General features: G+C 46.5%; 1 protein-coding gene across 1 annotated transcript; it reads left to right on the top strand.

The window, feature by feature from the left end:
- LOC144695541 (zinc-binding protein A33-like) lies at positions 1-22,516 on the top strand. Its single transcript, XM_078566415.1, has 7 exons — positions 1-37; positions 1,256-1,707; positions 4,527-4,622; positions 8,219-8,452; positions 11,703-11,725; positions 12,921-13,039; positions 22,038-22,516. Exons 1-7 carry the CDS (start codon positions 1-3, stop codon positions 22,514-22,516), a joined length of 1,440 nt encoding a protein of 479 aa, XP_078422541.1.
- Positions 22,517-26,828: the final 4,312 nt, after the last annotated feature.

The following is a 26,828-nucleotide window of genomic DNA, read 5'->3' as shown; positions in this document are numbered from 1 at the left end:
ATGAGGAACATGAGAGGAGACTGCAACAAGAGGACAGGTAGGATCAAGGAGAGAGAGAGAAAGCACAGAAAGAATGAGAGGGGAAATTTTAGCCCACCTGACCCATCTGAAACATGAGCTGGTTCAGATCATACATCGGTCTACATCCCATCCAATTTTATTCTGCTTTGCAGTAAATGGCGGCGGGGTGGGGTGGGGTGGTAAAATCAGGCAGGGTGTAAAAGGAGTGTCTGACCCAAATCTGCCCCATTTCTCGGGTCATGCTTAAAATTACCTCCACCCACCAAGAAAGAGGGGTTGAGAATGAAAGCAGGAAGTGGAAGCTAGGAAAGGGAACAAGAAAGGGACCGGGGCAGAGAAAGATACAGGCTGGGTGAAAACAGGAAGAGAGGTGAGAAAGAAATTCACAGAGAGAAAAGAGGAAAAGATAGAAAAATGGGAAAAAAAAGTGCTAAACAGACCAAGGCGTTCTTGGAAGTCAGCTTAATTTAAATGACTTATCGCCTGTGTTAAAACAGGAGGCAAAGAAATATTGTGCCAACGCAATTCAAAGGAACTTTTTGCCTAATGGGCTGCATTTGGTTGAGTGTTTTACATCCATTGAGATATTGACTTCAGTGGAGATGGAAAGTGGATAGGGTGTGAAATCAGCAGTATATAGGCCCTCGTCAGCTCCCTGATGGGCAGCTTAAGTTAAAACAGCCCCCTTGCTGTTAACTGTTTATCCATTGATATTGCAATAATTTCCAAACTGTAGAAAAAAGTTAGAGAAAAGAAGGGAGCAAGAGGCAAAGAAAAACGAAAGACAGAGGTGGGCAGGGAAGAGGCCAACAGGTCCATAAAAGAAAAAGTGAAGCATTTGTTTAAAAACATGTCTGGGCAGTACTTATCCATGAGTTCTGCACCAAACACATCTGAAAAAGTTAGGGCTTATGCATTCAGATATAAGTGAATTTGCAATGGTATGACAAGCCATAATTCATGTTAAATAACCTCTCTGGTACTGAAAATTTAATTTCACAAGTGTGGAATTTCATTCCATCAGAATTTAGTTGTGGTTGGAGATTTAGTTTTACTTTTTCTTTCCATCTCTTTTGTCCTCTCTCTCTTAGTTCAATTTTTCAGCCCCCCTCTTTAATCTCTGCATCTACATGATGGTACAATGAATGAAATATTTCAGTTGATACTTCCTGGTTTAAACTCTGCGTGACTCACAATCATGAATTTGTCTTGACGTTTTGTTCATTGAAAACAGGTCAAAGTCTACCGATCGACGGGGTCACCATGTCCTCCTGGATCCTGGCTGAGGGTCTGACCAGCGAGGTGACCTGCCCCATCTGCCTGAACTTGTACCAGGACCCAGTGCGGCTGGAGTGCGAGCATAACTTCTGTCGGTCCTGCATCGCTGACTTCTGGGGGGAGCTGGAGTCTGGATTCAGCTGCCCTCAGTGCCAGGAGACCTTCCCCCAACTCCGGCTCAAGAGCAACCGCCTGCTGGCCAACATCGTGGAGAGGGTGCGGCAGCTGCGACTGGACACCCCAGTTCCCTCCGGGGAACCAGGGCTGGTGCTTTGCCCCAGGCATGAAGAGAAGCTCAAGTTGTACTGCCAGGATGATCAGGAGGCCATCTGTGTGGTGTGCGGCGTCTCTAAGGAGCACAAAGATCACCAAATCGTTCCCATCCATGAGACAGTGCAGTTCTGCCAAGTAAGAAGCTCCCCTTTTCACATTGAATTGCTCTCCTTCCCTGGTGTCATTTGCAAAGAGAGTGGGTGGTCTTGTACTGCTGACTGTCAACTCTTGTAATGTGTGCGGGCGATTCTGCATATCTGATTCTAGATGGAGCGGAGATAATTGTAATCTAACTCACCCATTGAGAATCTGACTTGACAGTTTTACACCCCTGCCTAATATCGCTTCCCGTTGACTTCAATGGGAAATAAAATTAAGCGGGACATAAAATTGCAACACCACCAATCCCATCAGCTCCTTGACTGAGGGATGAAGATACAATTTCTCTCCATGTTACTAGGCTATGAGCACTCTCTCAGCCTTGCCTGAGCCCCAACCTTAACCAAAGTCCATGGGTACAGGGGTCAGAATTCAGCTTGGGTGTTATCGCGTTGGCCAGCTGCTGTCTGTCCTGCCTGCTATGCAGTTCCATTCAATGGCAATGAATGTAGAGAAGGCTCTATAACAGGCAGCCTATGGTAGTTAGTGGTAGCACTCTCACCACTGAGTCAGGAGATCATGGGTTCCAGCCCCACTCGCAAGATTCGAGCATATAATCCAGTCTGACACTCATACAGCAACGAGGGAAGGGCTGTCTTTTGGGGGGGATGTCTGCCCACTCAGATGGATGTCAAAGATCCCGTAGCCCTATTTCACAGAAGAAAAGGTATTCTTCCCAGTGTACTGGACCAATATTTATCACTCAATCAGCATCAGCAATACAGGTTGTCTGGTCTCTATCACGCTGTGGGGCCTTACTGTGTGCAATTTGACTGCCGTGCTTCCTAGGCTGCAAAAGTGACTACACTTCAAAAGTAAGTCATTAGCTGTAAAGCAATGTGAGATGTCCTCAGGCCATGAAAGGCGCAATAGGAATGCAAGTCTTTCTCTTTGTTTTTAGTTCAATACCACTGCTGCCTGAGAGGGATTATCTGGCATGCTTTCCAAATCTTCCAAACCCACAACTGCCACCATCTAGAAGGACAAGGGCAGTAGACACATGGGAACACCACCACCTGGAAGTCCCCCGCCAAGCCACACACCATCCTGACTTGGAAATATATCACCGTTCCTGCACTGTCGCTGGGTCAAAATACTGGAACTTCCTCTCTAACAGCACTGTTGGTGTAACTACACCACATGGACTGCAGCGGTTCAAGAAGGCGGCTCACCCACCACCTTCTCAAGGGCAACTAGGAATGGGCAATAAATGCTGGCCCACATCCCATGAATGAAGCAATTTCCGATTGGAGTATCAAGCTGTCAGTCAGGAATACAAATCCAGATTGATGTCTTTCCCTACCCAAAGGTACTGAGCCTAGCTCTACTATCTCCTCCTGAGCCAAGGCTGATGATCCGACCTGGAATCTTCTGATTCCGTACAACTTGGCTCCAAAGCGTGAAACAAAGAACCAAACCATCAAAATTTTCCTCCATGTTCCACTTCCCTCATTGTTTTAGCCCTCATCCGAGTAGCAAGTATCAGTTTTCAGATCACTGTGAAAACCAAAGCAAAGTGCCCATTATCATCATCATGCAATCCTGTGTCTTTTACGCTGTGGGTTAGACACAGAGCAAAGGTCCACCTATGCTGCATAACTGAACAGCCCTCGCTCAGGATCTCAATGAGTTGGGAGTATCACAAAATACTTTCCACACTGCCTATCTTGATTGATGTCACTTACAGAAAAGCTCACTGCTTACTGTCCCTGTACTCAGTCCCAACAAGTATTCCCACCATAAGGGGAAATTGCCATGACACAATCCAAATCCAATACTCATGAGGTATGATGTAAAGTTCCACTTAAGTTACATGATAGAGAATTTACAGCTGGCGTACATGCTGGGTTGGATGAAGAGTAAAGCTGCCCAACAATAGGCAGCAATCCTGACTGCAGAAGGGATCCCTTTCCTGTACTAGTCACACATTATAGCCCAGATCAGCACTGAGAGCTTACAAACTAGAGGGCTAATGTCTGGGTCAGAAACCCAAATGCTTTTTTTTTGGAATTCATTCTCAGGATGTGGGCATTGTTAGCGAGGCCCTTCCCTAATTACCCTTGAGAAGGTGTTGATGAGTCACCTTCTTGAACTGGTGCAGCCCATCTGATGCAGGTACATCCGTAGTGCTGTTAGGAAGAGGGTTTCAGGATTTTGACCCAGCGACAGTGAAGGAACGATGGTATATTTCCAAGTCAGGATGGTGTGTGGCTCGAAGGGGAGCTTGCAGGTGGTGGTGTTCACATGCATCTGCTGCCCTTGCCCTTCAAGCTAGTAAAGGTTGCAGGTTTGGAAGGTGCTGTCGAAGGAGCCTTGGTGAGATGCTGCAGTGCATTTATAGGTGATATACACTGCTGCTACTGTGTGTCGGTGGTGGAGGGAGTGAATGTTTAAGGTGGTGAACAGAGTGACAATCAAACGGCTGCTTTATCCTGCATGGTGTTGGGTGTCTTGAGTGTTGTTCCAGCTGGATTCAATCTATCCAGGCAGGTGGAGAGTGTCCCGTCATTTAAAGCAACAGCACTTGTCGAAAAGAGATTTTTAGTGGTTGAGTTCCGGAGTTTTCACCAATACTTTGAATGAGATAAATAATGACAACTTTCACAGCTGTACAGGAAACCCTCTAACCACCAATACCTGTGGTAAACTGGATGCACAGAGAGCTCAGTGAGAGTTAGAAGCAAACAGCAGCCAGAATAACATAATCTTATCTCTGATCACTGTGAAAACTAAAGCAATGCAATTGAAACCCAAGACATGGCCCATGGCGTCATTGACTAGAATTTCTGTTGTAGGAGAAGCTGAAGGAATCTTCAGTTCAACTAGAGAAGCGAGTAGAAGCGATAAGCAGGATCGAAGCCAGCCAGGAAAAGAAGATTCTGGAACTCAAGGTAATTGTTCTGGCTTCCTTGATGTTACAATCAGCATATTTGCAAACAAAAGCAGACCAGTCCTGTTGAACTGGCATCAAGTACTTGTGCTTTTATCTTGCTGCACTTTTGACAAAATGTGTGACCATCATGGTTGTGGAGACATAGAGTCAAGGAGTCGTAGTGTCATTACGGCTCAAAAGATGGCCATTTGGTCCATGGAGTCCATGCTGGCCCTCTGTAGTGCTATCCAGTCAGTCCCATTACTCCACTCTATCCCCATAGCCCTACAAGTTAATTTCCCTCAAGTAGCCATCCAATTTCCTTTTGAAATCATTGATCATCTCCGCTTCCACTTGCTGCTTAGAAAAACCTCATCCTCACATCCACCACATCCCCCCATCCCCCGTATCTTTCACACAAAATCTTAAATCTGTATCCCATAGCCCTTGTATGATCTGTGAGTAGGAACTTTTCATTGTCTAGCTTATGTGAATCTGCCATAATCTACACCTCTATCAAATCTCCCCTCAACCTTCTTAGCTCTAAGAAGAACACCCACAGTTTCTCCTCTAGTAGCTAAAATCCCTCATTCCTGGAACCAGATTATGCCTGATAACCTTGGGACAGTTGACTATGTTAACAGCGTATGTCAATGTACTTTCCTCAGGGATAAAATGATGGGAAATGGAACACATTGGCTCTGCAGGCATCCATTTTCAGCAGAAGTACTCTGAGATCCAGTACATGCAGAGCAAATCTTCCTCTACTCTTTTGCAAGAGTAGACCTCCACTGCATCAGAGTTACATTTTCCAATTCACTGAACAGTGAACCTGTAAACCTTCTGAATGAGACAGACAATTCAATGTCAAGCAAGCCTTTGACTTGGTGTAGCACTCCGATTGCTGAGTCAGAAGATACAGGGTTTGACCCTCTACTCCAGGCAGTTCCAATGTGTAGAGATCACAGCTCTGTCTGCAATTTCAGAATCGACATCCAGCAGGATAGTAGCATTCAATAACTGTAGGTGACCATCCCCTCACTGTAATTGCAGGAGGCCATAGACACCCTCTTGCCATGTTGGATTAGCCACCCTACTAGCTGGCGTAGGGAAGGTTACAGCCAAGGAAGGAGCATTGACATCACGCCGTGAATCCTACTTCACATGCTTCTCCAGTGCGGAATGCAAAGCGCGAAAACAATAGCAGAGTGCCAGAGTTTGGTGCTCTGGTCCATCTCTTACAATAGGATTGCAGGCAGACATAAGGCCATATTTTCTTGCCTTGCGTCTTAGGGCTACTGGATTACTCAAGTGTAGTGAATAAAGAAAGATCAGGTAAGGCAGGTCGTACATCCATTATGGAGCTGACTTTCCATCCATTTCAAACTGTCAGGGCTCTACTTTGCTCATGAGCTCCTCCCAACCTCAATTTCCCAGATTCCTAATGATCCAGGTATGCGTGCAGGAAATCTAACCCCATTTTATTTCTGAGCCATAGACTACTATGATGGCAAAAGGTGAACTGGACTGATCTTGGCTTTATATCATCTATTATTCCCCATACCCCTATCCAATTTAATTTTCTTCATTCACAGGATCTGGGCATCACTGGCAAAGCCAGCATTTATTGCCCACCCCTAATTACCCTTGGGAAGGTGGTGATGAGCCTGCTTCTTGAACACAACTGAGTGGCTTGCTAGATCATTTCAGAGGGCAGTTAAGAGTCAACCACTTTGCTGTAGGTCTGGAGTCACATGTAGGACCAGACCAAATAAAGGTGACAGATTTCCTTCCTTAAAGGACATTTGTGAGCCAGATGGATTTTACCAACAATTTAGTAGCTATCTGATCACAATTACTGATGCAAGCTTCTTAATTCCAGATTTTATTTAATTACTTGAAATTAAATTCTGCAGCTGCTGTGGTGTGATTTGAAGTCACATGCTCCAAATCATTAGCCCAGGATTATAGGCCCAGTGAGATTACCATTATGCTACTATACCCAATCACAGTCGTCGGGGACATTGCATTTTGTCCCCTTCCATTTTTTCAGTGCCTGGTTAGAGTTCCACCCACCATCTGCCAATCTTCACTCCCTCACCATAGTGATCATTTAACACTGCGTGATAAATGGCTACGGTCCACAAACTAGGAGGCTGTGCGGACCTCATAGGTAAGCTGAACGCATTCTCATACAAAGGAGGATATTAATATCTAATGAGGATATTAATTAATAGGATAAGGAACTCTAGCTGACATTATTCCTCCGTAGAGCAAAGCAATTGAGTCCAATTACATTATCTCTGTTGTCTCTTGTCGGGAGACTGACAGCACAGACTAGCCATTGACCATAATTTGCGCCTTCCTGGTCTGTCAGACTCTGTTTAACATCAGGTAGTGCCCTTTGCTGCTTGACGCATCAGGACAGCCCTGGGAGCGCTTTGTCACATTGGCACGTTGCACTTCAGAGATCCAGGAAGATGGCGATATGTTTCTATCTTCCTGACCCCACAATAATGACATGCTCGTGAAGGAGCCAATAACTGGAGGCCAACTCTCTCCGCAGATGGAGGGAGGAAAGGGGATCTGAGACTGCAGCTGGTCTCAAGGGACATCACTGGCCTAACATAGTGCAGTAGAAAGCCACATTTAACTCTCTCAGGTGGCCTGATCGTAATGACATCAATCAGTACAACACTGACTGTACACTCCAGAAGGCTCGGCTTTGACTCCTAGCCTGTGTTCAGTTAAATGATCTTTTTTGGGTCCTCTAGTTTATCTCAGGCTCCTGAGCAACTAGAGAAAATTGCCAAAGGTTTCCTCTTCTGCTTGACATTAGTCATTGCTAAAAAGAACAGAGAAAGTTAAGGGGAGGCTTAATGGAGGCGTTCAAAATCATTAAGGGTTTTGAGAGAGTAAATAAGGAGAAACTGTCACTATAGACACGGATTAAAAATAATTGCCAAAAGAGCCAGGTGAGGAGAACTCTATAAAACACTGGTTAGCCCCCAGCTGGAGTGTCATGTTCAATTCTGGGCACTACACTTTAGGAAGGATGTCAAAGCCTTGGAGAGGGTGCATGAGTTGAAACTGTTTCCATTGGCAGGAGGGTTGAAAACTACAGGACACAGATTTAAGACCATCTTAAAGAACCAGAGGGAAGAAGAGAATTATTTTTACACAGTGAGTTAGGATCCGGAATGCATTGCATGAAAGGGCAGTGAAGGCAGATTCAATAGTAACTTGTAAAGGGAATTGGATAAATACTTGAAAAGGAAATATTTACAGGGCTATGCAGAAAGAGCAGTGGAGCGGGACTAATTGGATAGCTCTTTCAAAGAGCCAGCACAGGCATGATGGGCCGAAAAGCCTCCTTCTGTGGTGAAACAGAAGTAGCTGTCAGGTGGAAACAGAATTAGGCCTTCTAAGGTAAGAGCTTTCTCAATTCTTACAAGGAAGGGCCGCTGGGGCGAGTCGCCAGAGGACGTCTATCTCTAGTGGGGTTTAATCAGGGAAAAATGTGGGGGAATGATGAACTGGTGGGGTGGCGGGGGTGGAGGATGGGGGTGGGCAAATTAAAACAGTTACTAGCTCATCCTGTCATTCATTAAACAGGACAGGACAGACACCATAAAGAGGCGCATCATCTCGGAGTTTGATGTGCTTCGCATGTTCCTTCAGAAGGAGCAGGAAGAGGTTCTGGGAAGGCTTCGAGGGGAGGAACACAAGCTCCTGCAAGAGATGGAAGAGAATCTCAAGAAACTACACAATGAGAAATCTACCCTGGAAACCGTGATTGTCAATATTCAACAGAGACTGAGCGAGGAGGATCCGGTTTGCTTACTCCAGGTAAGAGTAACAGGAACCCCGTAGTCTGTGTATTCTGGGGAAGGATAAGAGCTAGGGATCAGACCGAAGGTGGATCTCCCCTTTGGGCTTGGGCCAGAAAGGTTGAGGTGGTGATGTAGTGATAATGTCACTAGATTAGCAAGCCAGAGGCCCAGGTTAAAGCTCTGGGGACTTGGGTTCAAATCCCACTCTGGCAGAATTTGAATTCAATTAATGAAATCCAGAACTGAAAGCTAGTCTCAGTAATGGTGACCATGAAACTATCACTGATTGTTGTAAAAACCCATCTGGTTCACTCATCCTCTTTAGGGGAAGGAAATCTGCTGTCCTTACCTGGTCTGGCCTACATGTGACTTCAGGCCCAAAACAATGTGGTTCAACTGCCCTCTGCACGACCTTGCAAGCTACTCAGTTCAAGGGCAATTAGGGATGGGCAACAGATGCTGGCTTTGCCAGTGATGGCCACATCCCATGAAAGAATGAATTTTAAATACTTAACCATACAACAACTTGCAGTTAATGTAATGAAAGGTATTTCACAGAAGCAAACCGCCTAGCAGGATAGCAGACTGGAGATCAACAAGCTTGGCCAAGGTATAGCTTTTACAGAGTGTCATTAAGGGAGGAGAGGGAGAGAGAGAGACAGAGACAGGGAGAGAGAGAGACAGCTGAAAGCACGGCCACCAATGCTGGGTCAAAGGGAATGGGGGCTGCTCTGGGGTGGACAGAATTTGAGGGCAGCAGAGATCTTAAAAGAATTGTGAGCCTGTGGGATATTCCACAGGGATTCTCCCATCTTCTGCCATTTGTGCTGTTGTTGTGTTGGGTGGCGATACAGTCTCCCATTGAAGTTACAGTGGGAGACCAGAGAGGCCAGCACTACTCTCCAACACACCCCTGCAACACACCCTTCCAACGCACTCCTCCAACGCACGCCTCCAACACACTCCTCCAACGCACTCCTCCAACACACCACTCCATCACTGCCCTTCAACACACCCCTCCATCCACCATCACTGCCCTCCAACACACCCCTCCATCACTGTCCTCCAACACACCCCTCCATCACTGCCCTCCAACACACCCCTCCATCACTGCCCTCCAACACACCCCTCCATATATCAGGACCAAAGTGTTTTAGAAATGTTTCTCAATGGGACTTGGGAGCAGGTGTGGTGGTTTGAGGCAGGGGCAGGGGGAGGGTGGGGGGTGGGGTGTGGGTGGGGGTGGTGTGGGATGTTGGGGGGGGTGCCAGCATGGTCTCTATATTGTTTAATTCCACAAGAATTCTGGTGGGTCATGGGTTGTCAGGTCATTTAAACAGCAGTTATACCCACATTTCTATCAGTTGTTCTGGTGAAGGTTCAAGTAGAAGTTGGGAGACTTCATTTACATTTCTTGCAGAGAAGCTGCAGGTTGTTATGGAGATAGGTGGTTGGAGGGCTGCGTTGGAGGGCTGCATTGGAGGGATGTGTCAGTGGGATGTGTTGGATGGCTGTGTTGGAAGGCTGCATTGGAAGGCTGTTTTGGAAGGCAGTGCTGCAGGGGTGTGATGGAGCAGTGTGTTGATGGGATGTGTTGGAGGGCAGTGATGGAGGGGTGTGTTGGAGGGCAGTGATGGAGGTGTGTATTGGAGGGCAGTGATGGAGGTGTGTGTTGGAGGGCAGTGATGGAGGGGTGTGTTGGAGGGCAGTGATGGAGGGGTGTGTTGGAGGGCAGTGATGGAGGGGTGTGTTGGAGGACAGTGATGGAGGGGTGTGTTGGAGGGCAGTGATGGTGGATGGAGGGGTGTGTTGAAGGGCAGTGATGGAGTGGTGCATTGGAGGAGTGCGTTGGAGGAGTGTGTTGGAGGCGTGCGTTGGAGGAGTGCGTTGGAAGGGTGTGTTGCAGGGGTGTGTTGGAGAATAGTGCTGGTGGGATGTGCTGGAGGGGTGTGCTGGAGGGCAGTGTTGGAAGGGTGTGCTGGAGGGGTATGCTGGAGAGGTGTGCTAGAGGGGTGTGCTGGAGGGGTGTGCTGGAGGGGTGTGCTGGAGGGGTGTGCTGGAGGTGTGTGCTGGAGGGGTGTGCTGGAGGGCAGTGTTGGAAGGGTGTGCTGGAGGGGTGTGCTAGAGGGGTGTGCTAGAGGGGTGTGCTGGAGGGGTGTGCTGGAGGGGTGTGCTGGAGGGGTGTGCTGGAGGTGTGTGCTGGAGGGGTGTGCTGGAGGGGTGTGCTGGAGGGCAGTGTTGGAAGGGTGTGCTGGAGGTGTGTGCTGGAGGGGTGTGCTGGAGGGGTGTGCTGGAGGGGTGTGTTGGAAGGGTGTGCTTGAGGGGTGTGCTGGAGGGCAGTGTTGGAAGGGTGTGCTGGAGGTGTGTGCTGGTGGGGTGTGCTGGAGGGGTGTGCTGGAGGGCAGTGTTGGAAGGGTGTGCTGGAGGGGTGTGCTGGAGGGCAGTGTTGGAAGGGTGTGCTGGAGGGATGTGCTGGAGGGCAGTGCTGGAGGGGTGTGTTGGCAGGATGTGTTATTGGAATGTGTAGCCATTCTGTTGATAAGCCTGAGCAATAAATTGTCTGTATCAGTTTCTCTATGATACAGAAGGGCTTCCTTTCTACTCAACCCATTTCCTCATCCAATTTATGTCGCACCCATTCACCAACTATTCCCAGCTCACTCCAGCGATGTTTTTCCTCCACACCAACTTGGGGTCACCCAAAATTCTCCTGCTATGTCTTATTTGCACTAAGTCCTGTTTGTCCATCATCCCTGTGCTTGCTGACCCACATTAGGGGCTCCAGGTCAATTTTAAGATTCTCAACCTTGTTTTCAAGTCCTTCCATGTCCTTGGCCCTCCCTATCTCTGAATTACACTCCAACCCAACAACCCTCTGAGACATCTGCACTCCTTTAATTCTGACCTATTGAGCCTCCCCAATTTTAATTATTCCACCATTGGTGGCAGCGCCTTCTGGTGCCTCTGTCCCAAGCTCTGGAATTCCCTCCCTCTCACGCTCACTTTCCTCCATTAAGGCACTGCTTAAAACCTACCTCTCTGACCTGCTTCCCACTGGGGCTCTTCCTCTATCGTGCATTATTATCCACTCCCCCTTTATCCATTGTCACTTGTTGCTACTGCAAAATGGCTGCTGCATTTGACTAATTAACAAGAGTTGCCACTTCAAATAAGTAATTCATTGAATGAAGCAACATTGAACTGTTGGAATGTGGTACTGTAATTTATGATAATAAATATTCTTGTATTTCTTTTATTCCTCACAGGATGTCAAAGACCTGACAGAAAGGTAAGATCTCAACAGTCATGGTCTCATTTTGCAATTTTCTTAAGTGCGCACATGCACACATGTGCATAGGTGCACATGCATAGATACGCATATACAAATGTGTGTAGAGATGCACATAGACACACATGTGCAAGTTGGAAGAGATATATGCAATACACACACACATATATGCACGATGCACATTGTAACACACATGCACACACACACACACACACAAATGTACATTCATATACGGCCAGCATAGCCTGCTGGATTACAATTAAGACGAGGGAAATTAAGAAAATTGCAAAATAATTTAAGACTAGGAAACATATCTCTTCCTTATAATTCCTTATAATTTGCGGTGTTGCAAATTGTTGCAGGGTCAGAATCAACAGCACAGACAAGAACTTTTCCCTGTGTTGCTTGAGAAAAGAGGGTTTGACATTCCTAGGGACTCCACTCTCAAAGCATAAGTGCAGTGAAGTGAAACCTTCGCCCTGGCACCGGCCCAAGTACCTCATCAGGAGGCCTTAGGGATTAGGACACTTCCGTAGCCGGGAGGAACAGCCAATTCTCACACCCCACCCATTCCCCTGCCGGCCCAAACCCAATTGCGCTTGGAATCCTTGGCAGCAAGATGCCAATCTTCCCAAGACTCCCAACTGAGCCAAAGGCCAGCTATTGTACATCAGTGGAGCCAATGTGCCCAGGTCAAATTAATTAATCCTCTCCTGGGGAGGGTCACGCGTTTTGTCCTTGTGAAGGTCCTGGGCCTACAAGAGGCTTCAAAGGGAGTCACAGGAGCCCAGAACCTGCGTAAGTCAGAGCAGAATACCCTGTAGATCTCCGCCCCACACAACCACATAACGTGAGGGAGGATCCACAGACAACTGGAACTTAAAGGCAATTCTAAACTGGATGGAATCGCACCAGAACCAGGATAAACCTAGGCACCTCTCGCCCAACCCCATGGGGTGGGGGGTGGGGGGTGGGGGGGTGTTGAGGGTTGGTGGGGGTGGGTTGAGGGCGGGTGTTGGTGAAATCAGGCATCGGCCCTGCCCAGCCCAAGGAATTCTGGGGTCAGTGACCATTGAATCCTAATCTAATCATTGAAACCTGATGGGGGAAAGGGCTGGGGAATGATGGAGGGGAGCAAGCGGACTTCAAGCCGCTAAAATAATTAACCAGAGACGCCATCTGTTACGCTCGGCAGGTTGAACCAAGGGATGGAGAACTGTGCGGTCATTCCCGCCAGCCGGTTGAACATCGGCTCCTTTCAAGGACCCCTGCAGTACGTGGTGTGGAAAAAGATGAGAAAGCTCATCAGTCCAGGTGAGGTACCATACAACTGCAAACAGCAAGTAATAGATCGATTTCTAAAGGCGTCAAGGGGTATGGGGAGAGAGTGGGAGTAAGGCGTTGAGATAGAGGATCAGCCATGATGATACTGAATGGTGGAGCAGGCTCGAATGGCTGAGTGACCTACTCCTGCTTCTATTTTCTATATTTCTATGTTTCCCCTCCCACACACCAATATACAGGCTAAAAATTAAAAGGAAAAGAGCTTGCATTTATATAAAGCCTTCCACAGCCTCAGGACATCCCAAAATGCTTTACAGCCCGTTACGCAATTTTTGTAATTGTGGTCGTCGCTGTAATGTAGGATGCGTGACTGCCCCTGCGCACAGCAAGATCCCTCAAACCAATGTGAGATAAATGACCAGCTAATCTGTAATTTGGTGATGTTGGTTGGTTGATAAGTATTGGCCAGGATGCCGGGGATAACTCCCCTGCTCTTCCTTGAAATGGTGCTGTGGGATTTTTAACTTTCACCCGAGAGTGGAGGCAACTCCTCCAGTACGATGCCTTGTCTGAGAGACAGTGCAGCACCCTGAATACTGCACTGGAGCGCCAGCATGGATTATGGGCTCAAGTCTCCGGAGCAGGATTTGAACCCATAAATTTGCACGGAAATAAAAATAAATCTAGGCTGACACTTCCACAGCAGCATTGAGGGAGTGCAGCACCATCAGTGATGCCATCTCCTGCATGAGATATGAAGCCACTGCTCTCTCAATGTGGACACAACAGGTCCCATGGCACTATTTCGGAGAAGAGCAGGGGAGCTCTTCCTGTTGTCCTGGCCAAAATACATCCCCCAACAACACTTTATTTATTTAAACATTACCACAGTGCAGTTTGTGGGAGCTTGCTGTGTACAAATCAACCACTGTGTTCCTTATCACAACAGTAACTACACTGCAAAAAAACAATTACTTCAGAAAGTACTTCATTGGCTGGAAAATGCTTTCGGATGCCACAAAAGACACTATATCAATGCAAACGCATCCTTTACTGTGCAAGGCTTACACTGTCTACTTCTGCATCGTCTAGACAAGCTCAAATCATCGAAATATGCCAAGAGCAAACCTGGGCCCAGCCTTTACTCCGAGGCCACACCATGTCTACCCTCTCAAGCCCAAGTGACCCCAATCCCCCACTTTACCCTCAGTCAGTGCTTCCTGTTCGTTAATCGGCTGCTGCATTGCCACTCATATGTATAGGCAGGTGTGAGTGTTTACAAGATAAAGCTGCAAGACAAGTCTGCTTGAAACCAGCCACAGATAGTGAGTCGCGATATGACTGCACTGCTGTGCTGCACCTTCATATGGTGGTTTCATACGCCCACTCTCTCAAGGTGTTGATTTACCGCAGGCAGCGTGATAATGAGTGGGTTAATATCGTCCTAAGGCTTTTCAGTCTCAGGGCATAGTCAGCCTGGAGCTAGAAATGATGAATAGAGATAAAGTAGTCAGAGGGAAACTGCCATTGTGAATTTTGACAGTGCAAGTCTTCTCGCTGACCATTTGCTTTTCCACAGCCAGAATATTGCAATCAAAAGTACGCAGATTATCCCGTATATAAAGTGAGATCGTCCACTTTGGAGCTGAGTGAAACAAGAGCAAAATATTTTCTGAGATAGAGAGAAAGCATGTTTATCGAGCCTTCTATGTCCCAAAGCAATTAAGCAACTTACAGGCAATGAAGTACTTTTCCAGTGCGCTCAGTGTTGTAACTTTGGAAATGTAGCAGCAGTTAATTTGCGCACAGCAAACTCCCACAATCAGCAACGTAAATTGATCTTTCTTGGTGATTGACGGATGAATACCGACCATCCAAGGCAATAATCTCAAGTAGTACCAAGACACCTTCAACTGTCACCAGCAAGGGAAGACAGGGCCTCAATTTAACATCTCATTCGAAAGACTGTATCTTCAGTACTGCAACACTATCTCAGCACTGATTCTCTGACAGTGCAGCATTCCCTCAGTACTGATCCTCTGACATTGCAGCACTCTCTTGGTACTGACCCTCATGACAGTGCAGTGCTCTGTCAGTACTGACCCTCTTGACAGTGCAGTGCTCTGTCAGTACTGACCCTCTTGACAGTGCAGTGCTCTGTCAGTACTGACCCTCTTGACAGTGCAGTGCTCCATCAGTACTGACATTCGACAATGCAGTACTCCATCGGTACTGACCCTCCGACGGTGCAGCACTCCCTCAGTGCTGCCCCGCCGACGTTGCAGCACACCCTTAGTACTACACTGAAAGAGTCAACCTGGATTATGTACTCAAGACTGTGGAGTTGGACTTGAGCTCACCACCTTCTGACTCAGAGGTGAGAATGCCACCCACTGAGCCCCAGCTGTTATGGGTGTACGAGCTGTGGTGGTGAAAGTGCACGTGTGTTTTAAAGACAAGTCTAATTAAATTTGCCCTTTATCCCAAGAGCTGGAATACCACTGGGTGGAAGTTATGCTTCAGTTATATAAAGCTCTGGCTAGAGATCATGTGGGCATCATATCTCAGGAAGGATACATTGGCCGCAGTGGGTGCAGCGCTGATTCACCAGAATGATACCAAGGCTTAAAGGGTTAAGTGGTGAGGACAGGTTGTATTCCCTTGAATTTAGAAGGTGGAAGGGTGATCAAACTGAGCTGTGAAAGGCAATGAAGGGGTTCATATGTAGAAACTGGCCTGGATTGGGTGAGCAGATTTGGGAGAATTCCCCATTCCATGAACCTGACCTTTAAAAATGGCTGCCCAGATGTCAGGTTTTCGGTCCTGGGTGGGGAACAGACTAGAGTAGAGGTCAGGGTGGGTGACCAAGGAAGAAAGGAGGAGACTGCCGGGTACAGAGGCAGGCTGGGTGGCAGGCCTACCTCAGGGCTCCGGCATTGTGTACCGAAATCAAAATAAAAGAATAAAACCTAAAACAACCCTCACCCGTCACACCAACACCCCCCAACACACACACTTGCTGTGCCCCATCCATGCCAACCTATGCCACCTCATGCCCTGTACCCACAACCCATGGCCCCTTATACTCTCCATGACAACCAACTTCTCTGTATCCACCCCTTATTGCCTCTCATACCCTCCATGCCACATCATGCCCTGTACCTACTCTCATGGCTCTTGTGCCAAATTAGTTCCAACTTATGCCAACCCATGCCCCCTACCTACCATCCTTTGCCCTTATACCTACCATGCCAACTCACCCAGTGTTCACCCTGGGCAGACCTTAGGACCCATGCAGAGATGAAATAAAATAAAGTTCTTTAAACCAAAGTTCCAAGTGTCTATTGCAGGCTTCACTGTTTAAAAAAATACTCTCATTCATTAAAAAAAACCCATTTACTAAATTTACATCCCTTCAGTTACATAAAGACTTATAACAACAAATATTTCATTCAAGTGCCTTATAACAACAGCATTGGAATTCATGGTCCCATTTTGAAGAGTCTTTTATCACTTGGAGTTGTCAATCAAACTGTGAAATAGCAGGCACCCTACTGTGATAAAGGATGGTTGGGAAATCAACCATGCAACACTAATCCAGTAATGAAAACCCTCAGGCTTATGTCAACAGATGGAGTGAAATGGCAAGCAAATAGTTTTTTTTAAACACTCCAGGCATGTTTTAATAATTTAAAGGGCGGGAACTTCAAATGCCATAATAGTTTAACAGCTCCCTTTGAAAGGTGCTTTTCCCAGTTTTAACTCTTAATTTTGACAGGTATGTTGACAGTTTCAATGAGCTTGACATTCAGTGAGTTTATCACTTTTTTTGTACATTCATTTTTTTTTTATTCGTTCATGGGATGCGGGCTTTGCTGGCTAGGCCAGCATTTATTGCCCATCCCTAATTGCCCTTGAGAAGGTGATGGTGAGCTGCCTTCTTGAATGACTGGAGCCCATGTGGTGTAGGTACACCCACAGTGCTGTTAGGAAGGGAGTTCCAGGATTTTGACCCAGCGACATTGAAGGAATGGTGATTATATTTCCAAGTCAGGATGTGAGTGACTTGGAGGGAAACTTCCAGGTGGTTGTGTTCCCATGTGTCTGTGGCCCTTGTCCTTCCAGACGATAGCAGTCGTGGATTTGGAAGATGCTGCCTAAGGAGCCTTGGTGAGTTCTTGCAGTGCATCTTGTAGATGGTACACACTGCTGCCACTCTGTGTCAGTGGGGGAGGGGGTGAATGTGGATGGAGTGCTAGTCAAGCGGGCTGCTTTTTCCTGGATGGTGTCAAGCTTCTTGAGGGTTGTTGGAGCTGCACTGATCCAGGCAAGTGGGGGCTATTCCATCACACTCCTGACCCTGTACCTTGTAGATTATGGACAGGCTTTGGGGAGTCAGCAGGTGAGTTACCCGCCGCAGGATTCCTAGCCTCTGGCTTGCTCTTGTAGCCATAGTATTTATATGGCTAATCCAGTTCAGTTTCTGGTCAATGGTAACCTCCAGGATGTTGATAGTGGGGGATCCAGCAATGGTAATGCCATTGAGTGTCAAGGGATGATGGCTAGGTTCTCTCTTGTTGGAGATGGTTATTATCTGGCACTTGTGTGGCATGAAAGTTACTTGCCACTTGTCAGCCCAAGCCTGGATATTGTCCAGGTCTTGCTGCATTTGGACATGGACTACTTCAGTATCTGAGGAGTTGCGAATGGTGCTGAACATTGTGCAAGCATCAGCGAACATCCTGACTTCTGACCTTATGATGGACGGAAGGTCATTGATGAAGCAGCTGAAGATGGTTGGGCCTAGGATACTACCCTGAGGAACTCCAACAGCAATGTCCTGGAACCAAGATGATTGACCTCCAACAACCACAAGCATCTTCCTTTGTGCTAGGTATGACTCCAACCAGCGGACAGTTTCCCCCCTGATTCCCATTGACTCCAGTTTTGCAAGAACTCCCTGATGCCACACTCGGTCAAATGCTGCCTTGATGTCAAGGGCAGTCACTCTCGCCTCACCTCTAGAGTTCAGCTCTTTTGTCCATGTATGAACCAAAGCTGTAATGAGGACATGAGTGGCCCTGCTGGATCCCAAACTGATCATCAGTGAGCAGGTTATTGCTAAGCAAGTGCTGCTTGATAGCTCTGCTGATGACCCCTTCCATTACTTTACTGATGGTGGAGAGTAGATTGAGGGGGCTGTAATTGGTCGGGTTGGATTTGTCCTGCTTTTTGTGGACAGGACATACCTAGGCAATTTTCCACATTGCCAGGTAGATGCCTGTGTTGTAACTAAACTGGAACAGCCTGGCTAGGGGCACAGCAAGTTCTGGAGCACAAGCCTTCACTACCATTGCCAGAATATTGCCAGGGCCCATAGTCGTTGCACTATCCAGTGCCTGCCTTTAACAGTCCTGGTCTACCAAAATCTCACTTCAGTGGAGGCAGCTGAAAATTTAAATGGCTAGCTGCCTCTGTAAATTGTGCATGTGTGAGACGTGAATACCCCCATTCGTGCCCCTGCGAAAATGGGAACTGCCAGGTTCGGGGGTGGGATTTATGCTTTTCGGCCACTTCAGTGTGGCCAAAACCTGGGTCACTATTTCCACTAGTGATGGGACCTAGAACAAAGGGACTCAATCTTAAATAGAGCTAGGCCATTCAGGAAAGAAATCAGGGTTATGGGGAGAGATCTTTCAGTTAAAAGGGTAGTGGAAATCTAGAAGTCTCTCCTCAATAGACGGTGAATGCTCAGGACGGTGGATGGATTATCGTTAAGGTTATCATGAGACATGAAGAAAAGCTGGGTAAATGGCATTGTGATGCAGATCTGCCAGGATCTAACTGAAAGTGGGAACAGACTCCAAGGGCTGAATGGCCTAATCTGCCCTTATGTTTTTTACCAAACATGTGCTGTCAAGTGTCTGATGCAGGTTAGATATAGAATAAAGTTCCCTCTGCACTGCCCCAACAAACACTCCCAGAATGGGTACAACATGGGTTAGATACAGAGTAAAACTCTCTGCACTGCCCCAACAAACACTCCCAGGGCAAGTACAATATGGGTTAGATACAGAGTAAAACTCCCTCTGCACTGCCCCATCAAACACTCCCAGGGCAAGTACAACAAGGGGTTAGATACAGAGTAAAGCTCCCTCTACACTGTCCCATCAAACACTCCCAGGACAAGTACAGTGTGGGTTAGATACAGAGTAAATCTCCCTCTACACTGTCCCCATCAAACACTCCCAGGGCAAGTACAACACGGGGTTAGATACAGAGTAAAGTTCCCTCTACACTGTCCCCATCAAACACTCCCAGCACGAGTACAACATGGGTTAGATGAAGAGTTAAGCTGCCTAGTCTAGACTGTTTTACAAACACTCCCAGTTCAGACGTTAGAAGGGTCAGCTGAAAACTAACTCTTCCTTGACTGCTGGAACAACGTGCTTCAGCCCCGACCCCAGGTGCATCAGTATGACGTTTTCCATACTCCATGCCAGCTGCCCTTTGGCGTTTAAATCTAAGTCTTCCTTTTGATTTGTTTGAGATTTCAGATTTAGGATGAATCAGCACTGAATAAAAAGCAGTTTTGCCCTGTGGGCTTGCATACATTGGCAACTAACATTGACTTGCTAAACTGATGTTGCCTAAGACCCTCACAAGCAGCACACTGAGGGACCTTCATGCACAAATTTTGACTGACTCTGAACCCAGGGTGTAACAGCGAAAGGAAATTTGATCACTCTGTTGCATAGATTAGGAACAGGAAAGATTTGCCACACGCAGATTGGAAAACTGCCCACGCTGCAAATCTTAAAATTAACCCAGGAAATGGTGAACATGCACAATCACATCTGAAAAACAAGAACTTATATTTCTAAGGCACCTTTAACATAAGGAAACATTCCAGTGCACCTCACAGAAGCATTCTGAAACAAAATACGATGCCCAGCTGCATAGGGAGGTATTAGGTCAGATACTTGGTCAAAGGGGTCGGTTTTATGGAGTGCCTTAAGGGAGGAAAAGAGAGGCAGAAAGGTTTTAGGAGGGCATTCTGGAGATTAAGGCCTGAATAAAAGGGCAGACTTGTTAACTGACTGAAAGCGTGATCGATGCAGATTCAATAGTAACTTTAAAAACAGATTCAGATCAATACTTGAAATGGAAAATATAGCACGGCTGTGGGGAAAGTGAAGGGGAACGAGACTAATTAGGTATCTCTTTCAAAGAGCCGGTGCAGGCAGGATGGACTAAATGGCCTTACGATGCTAGGATTCAATGAACATTCTTGGTGAGATCTGACATGGAACCCGACAGCACCGAAGGAGGCCATTCAGCCCATCGTGTCTGCGCTGGGTCTTTGAAAGAGCTACCCAATTATTCCCACTGCCCCCGCTGTTCTTTCCCTTAACGCTGCACATTATTCCCTTTATAAGGTCTTGAGTCTGTACCAGGCTCTTTTCTCACCAGGAGCTGAATGTGCTGTGGGAGGAGCAGCTGTGGAAGGGGAGAGAGGAAATGCAGTACAGTTTACTGTTACAGTCTGTGGTTAACCACGTCTTCCGTACCTCGCCTTGCCTGCCCTGCTCGGACTTGATTCGGTCTCCCCTCCTCCTCCTCCTCCTCCTGCAGCCCACAGTCTCGAGTTCTGTGCAGCAGTACAGAGGTGCTGCTGTAGAGGTGGATGCGAGTGAGAACATCACCGCAATGGCCCTGAACAGCATTAAATGTGTCTGTGGTTGCTCCCTCTGAATAGGCGAATCTGGGTTGAGATCATTAAACCTTTCTACGCTGATCCACACAACACAACACAAGAATTCTGAGTGTCAGCACCGGCTCAGTTGGTAGCACTTTGGCCCCTGAGTCATGAGGTTCCAGGTTCAAGCCTCATCCCAGGGGTTGAATATGAAGATTTGCGCTGACACTCCAGTGCATGATTGAAGGTGTGCTGTCTTTTGAATGAGATGTTATACCAAGGACTCAGCTCCCTGCTGGGGTGGATGTAAAAGATTCTCTATCATAATTTTGAAGGAGAGCAGTGGAAAGTTATTCTCGGTGTCCTGGCGAATATTTATCCCTCAATCAGCATCACACACAAAAAAACCAGGTCGTTTGGACATTGTCACACTGTTGTTTGTGGGAGCTTGCTTTGTGTAAGTTGGTCATGCTTTCCTGTATCACAACAGTGACTACACTTGAAAAAGCACTTCACTGGCTATAAAGCACTTTGGTCCATCCTGTGGTTGTGAAAGGTGCTAAATAAATGCAAGTCTCTCTTAATTTCTACAAATGTATCAATTATGTCACAATGGAGTAAAGGCTAATCAAACTGTAACAGGTAACTCACTGCTGTAGTCTAAATTTCCTTTGAGGGTGTGCAATTGTACAGATATGTGCTGTTATGCATGCTATTGTACATGGGTGGTGTATATAGAAAAGAAAGTATGAAAGACTTGCAGTTATGCAGAGCCTTTCACAGTCTCAGGTTGTCCTAATGTTCTGATGTAGGAAATGTGGCAGGCGATTTGCGGACAGCAAACTCAGCCATGTGATAATGACCAGGTAATCTGTTTTTGCGATCTCAGCAGACAGGTAAACATTGACCTGTGGTTTGAACTTGGGACTCGTGACCACATGGAGTAGTTGAAGTGACAGGCATTCATGCATTAAATAAGCACATGAGGGAGAAAGAAATGGAAGGATATGCTGATGGGGTGAGATTCAGAAGGGTGGCAGGGGGCTCAATGATGAACATAAAGGCTGATGTGGACCTCTTAGGCTGAATGGCAAGGATCCTTTAGCAATTCCTTAATTGACTTGACAAGGTTTCATGACATATCCCTTTGCCTAAAATGACGTAATGATTATATTGTTGGTCACTCACTGAGCCACCCAGCAGATACCTCCTGATCTCCTTATATTACGAGGTGGAATTAAATAAATAATTAAATTAAATAAATAATTGCGTGAAGCTTGATCATGACTCAACCAATAATTAAACTTTCTTTCCCCTCCTGCCTTCCAGTGCCAGCTCCGCTGACCCTTGACCCAAGTACCGCTAACCCCTACTTGGTCCTCTCCGAGGACTTGACCGCCGCCAAGTACTCCTACACGTCACAGCAGCTTCCTGAGAACCTGGTGCGCTTTGACTTCTGCGCCTGTGTGCTGGGCTCGATGGGATTCACATCAGGGAGGCACTACTGGGAGGTGGACGTGGGCAGCCAGCCAGACTGGGATGTGGGTGTGGCAGCGGAATCCATCGACCGAGAGGGCTGGGTCATTCTCACCCCGGAGAACGGCTTCTGGACATTCGGGCATGTGGAGCACTCGAAGATCGGCGTCTACCTGGACCATGAAGGAGGGCAGGTCTCGTTCTACAATGCCGACAACATGAGCCACCTCCACACCTTTGCAGACAACTTCACTGAGAAGCTGTTCCCCTTCTTCTACCCCAGCGCAGACACCAACACGAAGCCTCTCAAAATCTGTCACCAGTTCGTTTAAGAGATGGGGTGGGGGGGCAGGGAATGATCGTGAATGTGTTTCGGTAACAGGCCTCATAGATTTGAGTAGACTAGATCTATTTTCCCTCGAATTTAAGAAGAATGAGAGGCAATCTAATTGAAACACCTAAATATCTTAAGGGGGTTGGCAAGGTAGATGCTAAGAAAATATTTCCCCTGGCTGGTGAATCTAGAAATGGAGGCACAGTCTCAGAGTAATGGTGCGATCATTTAGAATTGAGATGAGGCCAAATTTCCTCACTAAAGGGGTTGAGAATCCTTGGAATTCTCTATCCCCGAGCATTGTGAATGCTGTCTTGTTGAATATATCCAAGAGAGGGGCCAATAGATTTTGGATACCAAGAGAATTAAGGGATATAGGAATATTGTGGAAAGGTGGAGCTGAGATAGAAGGTCAGCCAACATCTTCTTTAACGGTGGAGCAGGCTTGAAGGGTCAAGTGGCCTAATCCAGCTCCTATTTCTTATGACCTTATGTTCATATGTGCTAAATGAAATTGACAAACAGGAAAATGGCAGCTGTTCCATCAAGCCTGCCCCACGCCACAATGGTGAGACCATCAGGCCTATATACTCTTCTTCCTCTCTGACGTCTCATCCACAAATCATACCCCTCACCTAGACCTCCACATGCCACACCATTGCAGCTGTGCAGGCTCGAGAGAGAGGAAATGAGACAGAGAGTAAAAAAAGGGTCAAACAACGGGGGGGAAAAAAAGACACCCTGGAAACATGCCAGAAATTCCAAACCAGCTCCAAAATATTCCGAAAATTCAAAACCAGTCCAGGAGATCCCATGGACCAAGTGACCTCCATATGATACCCCAGACATGAACCTGTCCAAATCCCTCTTGAAGGCAACAGCACCCATCATGCCAGCCAGTAGTGTATTCCAGAGGCTCACTATCCCCTGGTAAATGGAGAACTGCCCAACATCCAGTCTATTCCTACCCTTGCACAGTTTAAACTCATGTCTTGTAGTCCTCTCTGACTTGTTACACAGAAATAATTATCAATGCGACATTGTCCAACTCTTTCATTATTTTACCAATCTCTGTTAGCCACCTCTAAGTTTACTCTCCTCTAAAGTAGATAGGCCAAGGTCTTCGAGCCTATGTGAGTAGCTGAGCTTCTCCAAGCTAGGAATCATTCCTGTCGCTCTCCCCTGGACCTTTTCCAAGGCCACTATATCACCCATGCTGTGAAGGAGACTGAAAATGGATATAGTAGATGCGGTCTGACCTTCACCGGGAGACGACTGGTCAAGTAAGATTAAAGCCATATCAAACAATTACAGATTTCCACATCCATCCAAAGGAAGGGATCATCTTGATTGCCAGAACAACGGCACACATTGGCCCAGATTTTCCTGTCACAGTAATGGTGAGGCTAATAGCACTTGCCATTATTTACGTGGAAATGGTACAGTAATTTCAGGCAAGAGGCCAATGTATGGTTAACTGCAAACATCTGAATATTGCTGTCTGAATTGCGCCACTCCACCATTAGCTTTGTAAAACTGGCTCACCAGTGAAATGGAATGACCAAATTGCATGAAAGTTGCTGCAGTTGTGTGGTAGATACAAACTAAAATCACCACGGCAAGTTAGTCTATGCTTGTTCCAGTCTAAGTATCGTTAGTGATGTGATAACTATTAATTACTCACAAACAACCTCTCTAGCACTGACGATAAACTGTTAGAAGTGTAAATTCTCACTCCTTCAGGTTTTAATTGTTGTTGCAGATTTTTAAATTTAAATAAGTCAATATTAAAATTTAAATAAGTTTTCATTACTTTTCCTATCTGTCTCTTTTTACTGTCACTCTCTCTTGATCCAATCTTTCTTTCCCTCCCTTTATTTCTTTCTGTACTTGAATTCACCCATTTTAATTTATACTTCTCAATTCTTACACTATTAGAGATACAATCCTTTAATCATGGTTAGTTGTCCTGTTTATTCAGGTCCCAGATGCATCACAGAACCATTATCAGCTTGCACTTTCAGAAACTTGTGACACAAGACACTTAAGAGCCTAAAGATGAAAAGACTAGTCTAACTAATGGAAGATGCCCCATTGAAACAAAATCTGGCTCATATTCTCCCAATACTACCTGCTGATTAAAACATGGAAGATGGTCTGTACTGCAGGGAAATTATAGTACATTTTCCTTATGGAGCGGTTTATGTCCTTTAATGATTTGTACTGAAAGAGCACTTTCTCTGTCCCTGTCCCTGTCCGAGGGTGGAATTTTATGGCCCCATCATGGTGGGGCAGGGCTGTAAAATGCGGCGAGCCATTCAAAAGTCCATTGGCTCTGGCAGGACCATAAAATCCCACCGGCGTAAAATTCTACCCCAGCCCAAAATTTTAGCAGATGCATCAATCAATTTTTTTTTCCTAACTAAAATTAATAGCTTAATGCCTGCTTGCACCTAGTAATTGATATCGTAGCATTGTGGTAATCTTAGTGCACTACTAATTCAGAGGCCTGAGCTAATTATTAGGAAGTATGATTTCAAATCCCACCACAGTAAATAAGAATTTAAATTCAATTAAAGTTTACTGTCTGTAATGGTGACCATCAACTCTGGGATGTTGGAAACACCCATCTGGTTCACCAATTATCTTTTGGGAAGAAAATCTGCTGTCCTTACCTACTGGCCTACGTATGACTCCTTCTGAAGAGTAATTAGGGATGGGCAACAAACGCTGGCCTTGTCAGCGATCCTCACATCCAATGAAAGAATGAGAAAAAGATCCAATCGATGTGATTCCTCTAAGCTGCCTTCTAAAGTGGCTTAACAGGACACTCAGCTGTATTCAAGAAGGAGGTGACTCACCACCACCTTCTCAAGGGCGGTCAATGCCACCCTTGCCAGCAATGCCTACATCCTGTGACTAAATAAATAGAAGTTGGAGGCATTTCATTCATTAATAAAAACACTGTGCCATTTCAGTTTCCATCTCTCTTCCTCTTATCATTCTCTACATCTATCAGCCTGTGTTTCTGGCTCTCTGCTCCTCTTTCTCTCTTGGGAGGGGGGTTGAGTGAAGCAGAAATTTGCCCTGGGAGGCAGCAGAACGAGGGCGAAAGGCAGTTGGGTGTCCATCTCATACCATGTCTGATTCCATTTTCCAGTAACTTCAGTGGAAATCAGATGGTGATTAAACTGGCATTCCAATGCACCATTGGCAGTGTTTTGCTTCCATCTATGGTGACCTTCCCCCACCTGCCAGTATATCTGTCTCCATTTTTTTCTGTGCCCGTTAGTCATTCAGTCTCCCGACTTCTGTGTCTCAGTTTCTTGTATCTCCATCTGTCCCTTTATTTCCATCAAGGTCGTGGGGTACCATTGACCAGAAACTGAATTGGACTAGCCTTATAAGTACTGTGGCTACAAGAGAAGATCAGAGCCTAGGAATCCTGCAGTGAGTAACTCACCCACTTCCCAAACCCTGTTCACCATCTACAAGGCACAAGTCAGGAGTGCAATGGAATACTCCCCAATTGCCTGGATGAGTGCAGTTCCAAGAAGCTTGACACCATCCAGGACAAAGCAGCCTGCTTGATTGGCACCCCATCCACAAACATCCGCTCCGTCCACCACCAACAGTCTACAAGCTACACTGCAGGAATTCATCAAGGTTCCTTGGACAGCACCTTCCAAACCCACGACCGCTACCATCTAGAAGGACAGGGCAGCAGATAGATGGGAACACCACCACCTGCAAGTTCCCCTCCGAGCCACTCGCCATCCTGACTTGGAAATATCACCGTTCCTTCACTGTCGCTGGGTTAAAATCCTGGAACTCCCTCTCTAACAGCACTGTGGGTGCACCTACACCAAAGGGACTGCAGCTCACCACCTCCTTCTCAAGGGCAACTAGGGATGGGCAATAACCGCTGGCCTAGCTAGCGACGGCCACATCTCGTAAAATGAATTAAAAGTCTCTCTGTCTCCATGGCTACCTGAGGGTTCATTTTAACCTTTGCTGATAAAACTGGCACTACTAGCTCTCACTAATCGAGAATAGGAAAATTGGAGGGTCTGTATAATGGGGAGTCTGATCAAACATTACTTGCTTTATACTGATTTCTCCCCATGTGTCCCTGTTGCTCTCTCTTCCAGGTGTATCTTTCTATTTAATTTCTTCTCTATTCTTTGAGCCTCCTGGTGACTGCTGCCACTTGGAACAAAGTCCTGGTGGCCACTGAAAATATTAACAATATTCTCACATCGGATTTTAATAAGGGGCTTTAGTTAAGATATAAGATATAAACCTGGGTT

The sequence above is a fragment of the Cetorhinus maximus genome, chromosome 21 (genome assembly GCF_964194155.1).
Source record: "Cetorhinus maximus chromosome 21, sCetMax3.hap1.1, whole genome shotgun sequence".
Taxonomy (NCBI): domain Eukaryota; kingdom Metazoa; phylum Chordata; class Chondrichthyes; order Lamniformes; family Cetorhinidae; genus Cetorhinus; species Cetorhinus maximus.
This window is presented reverse-complemented; position numbering and strand designations above follow the sequence as displayed.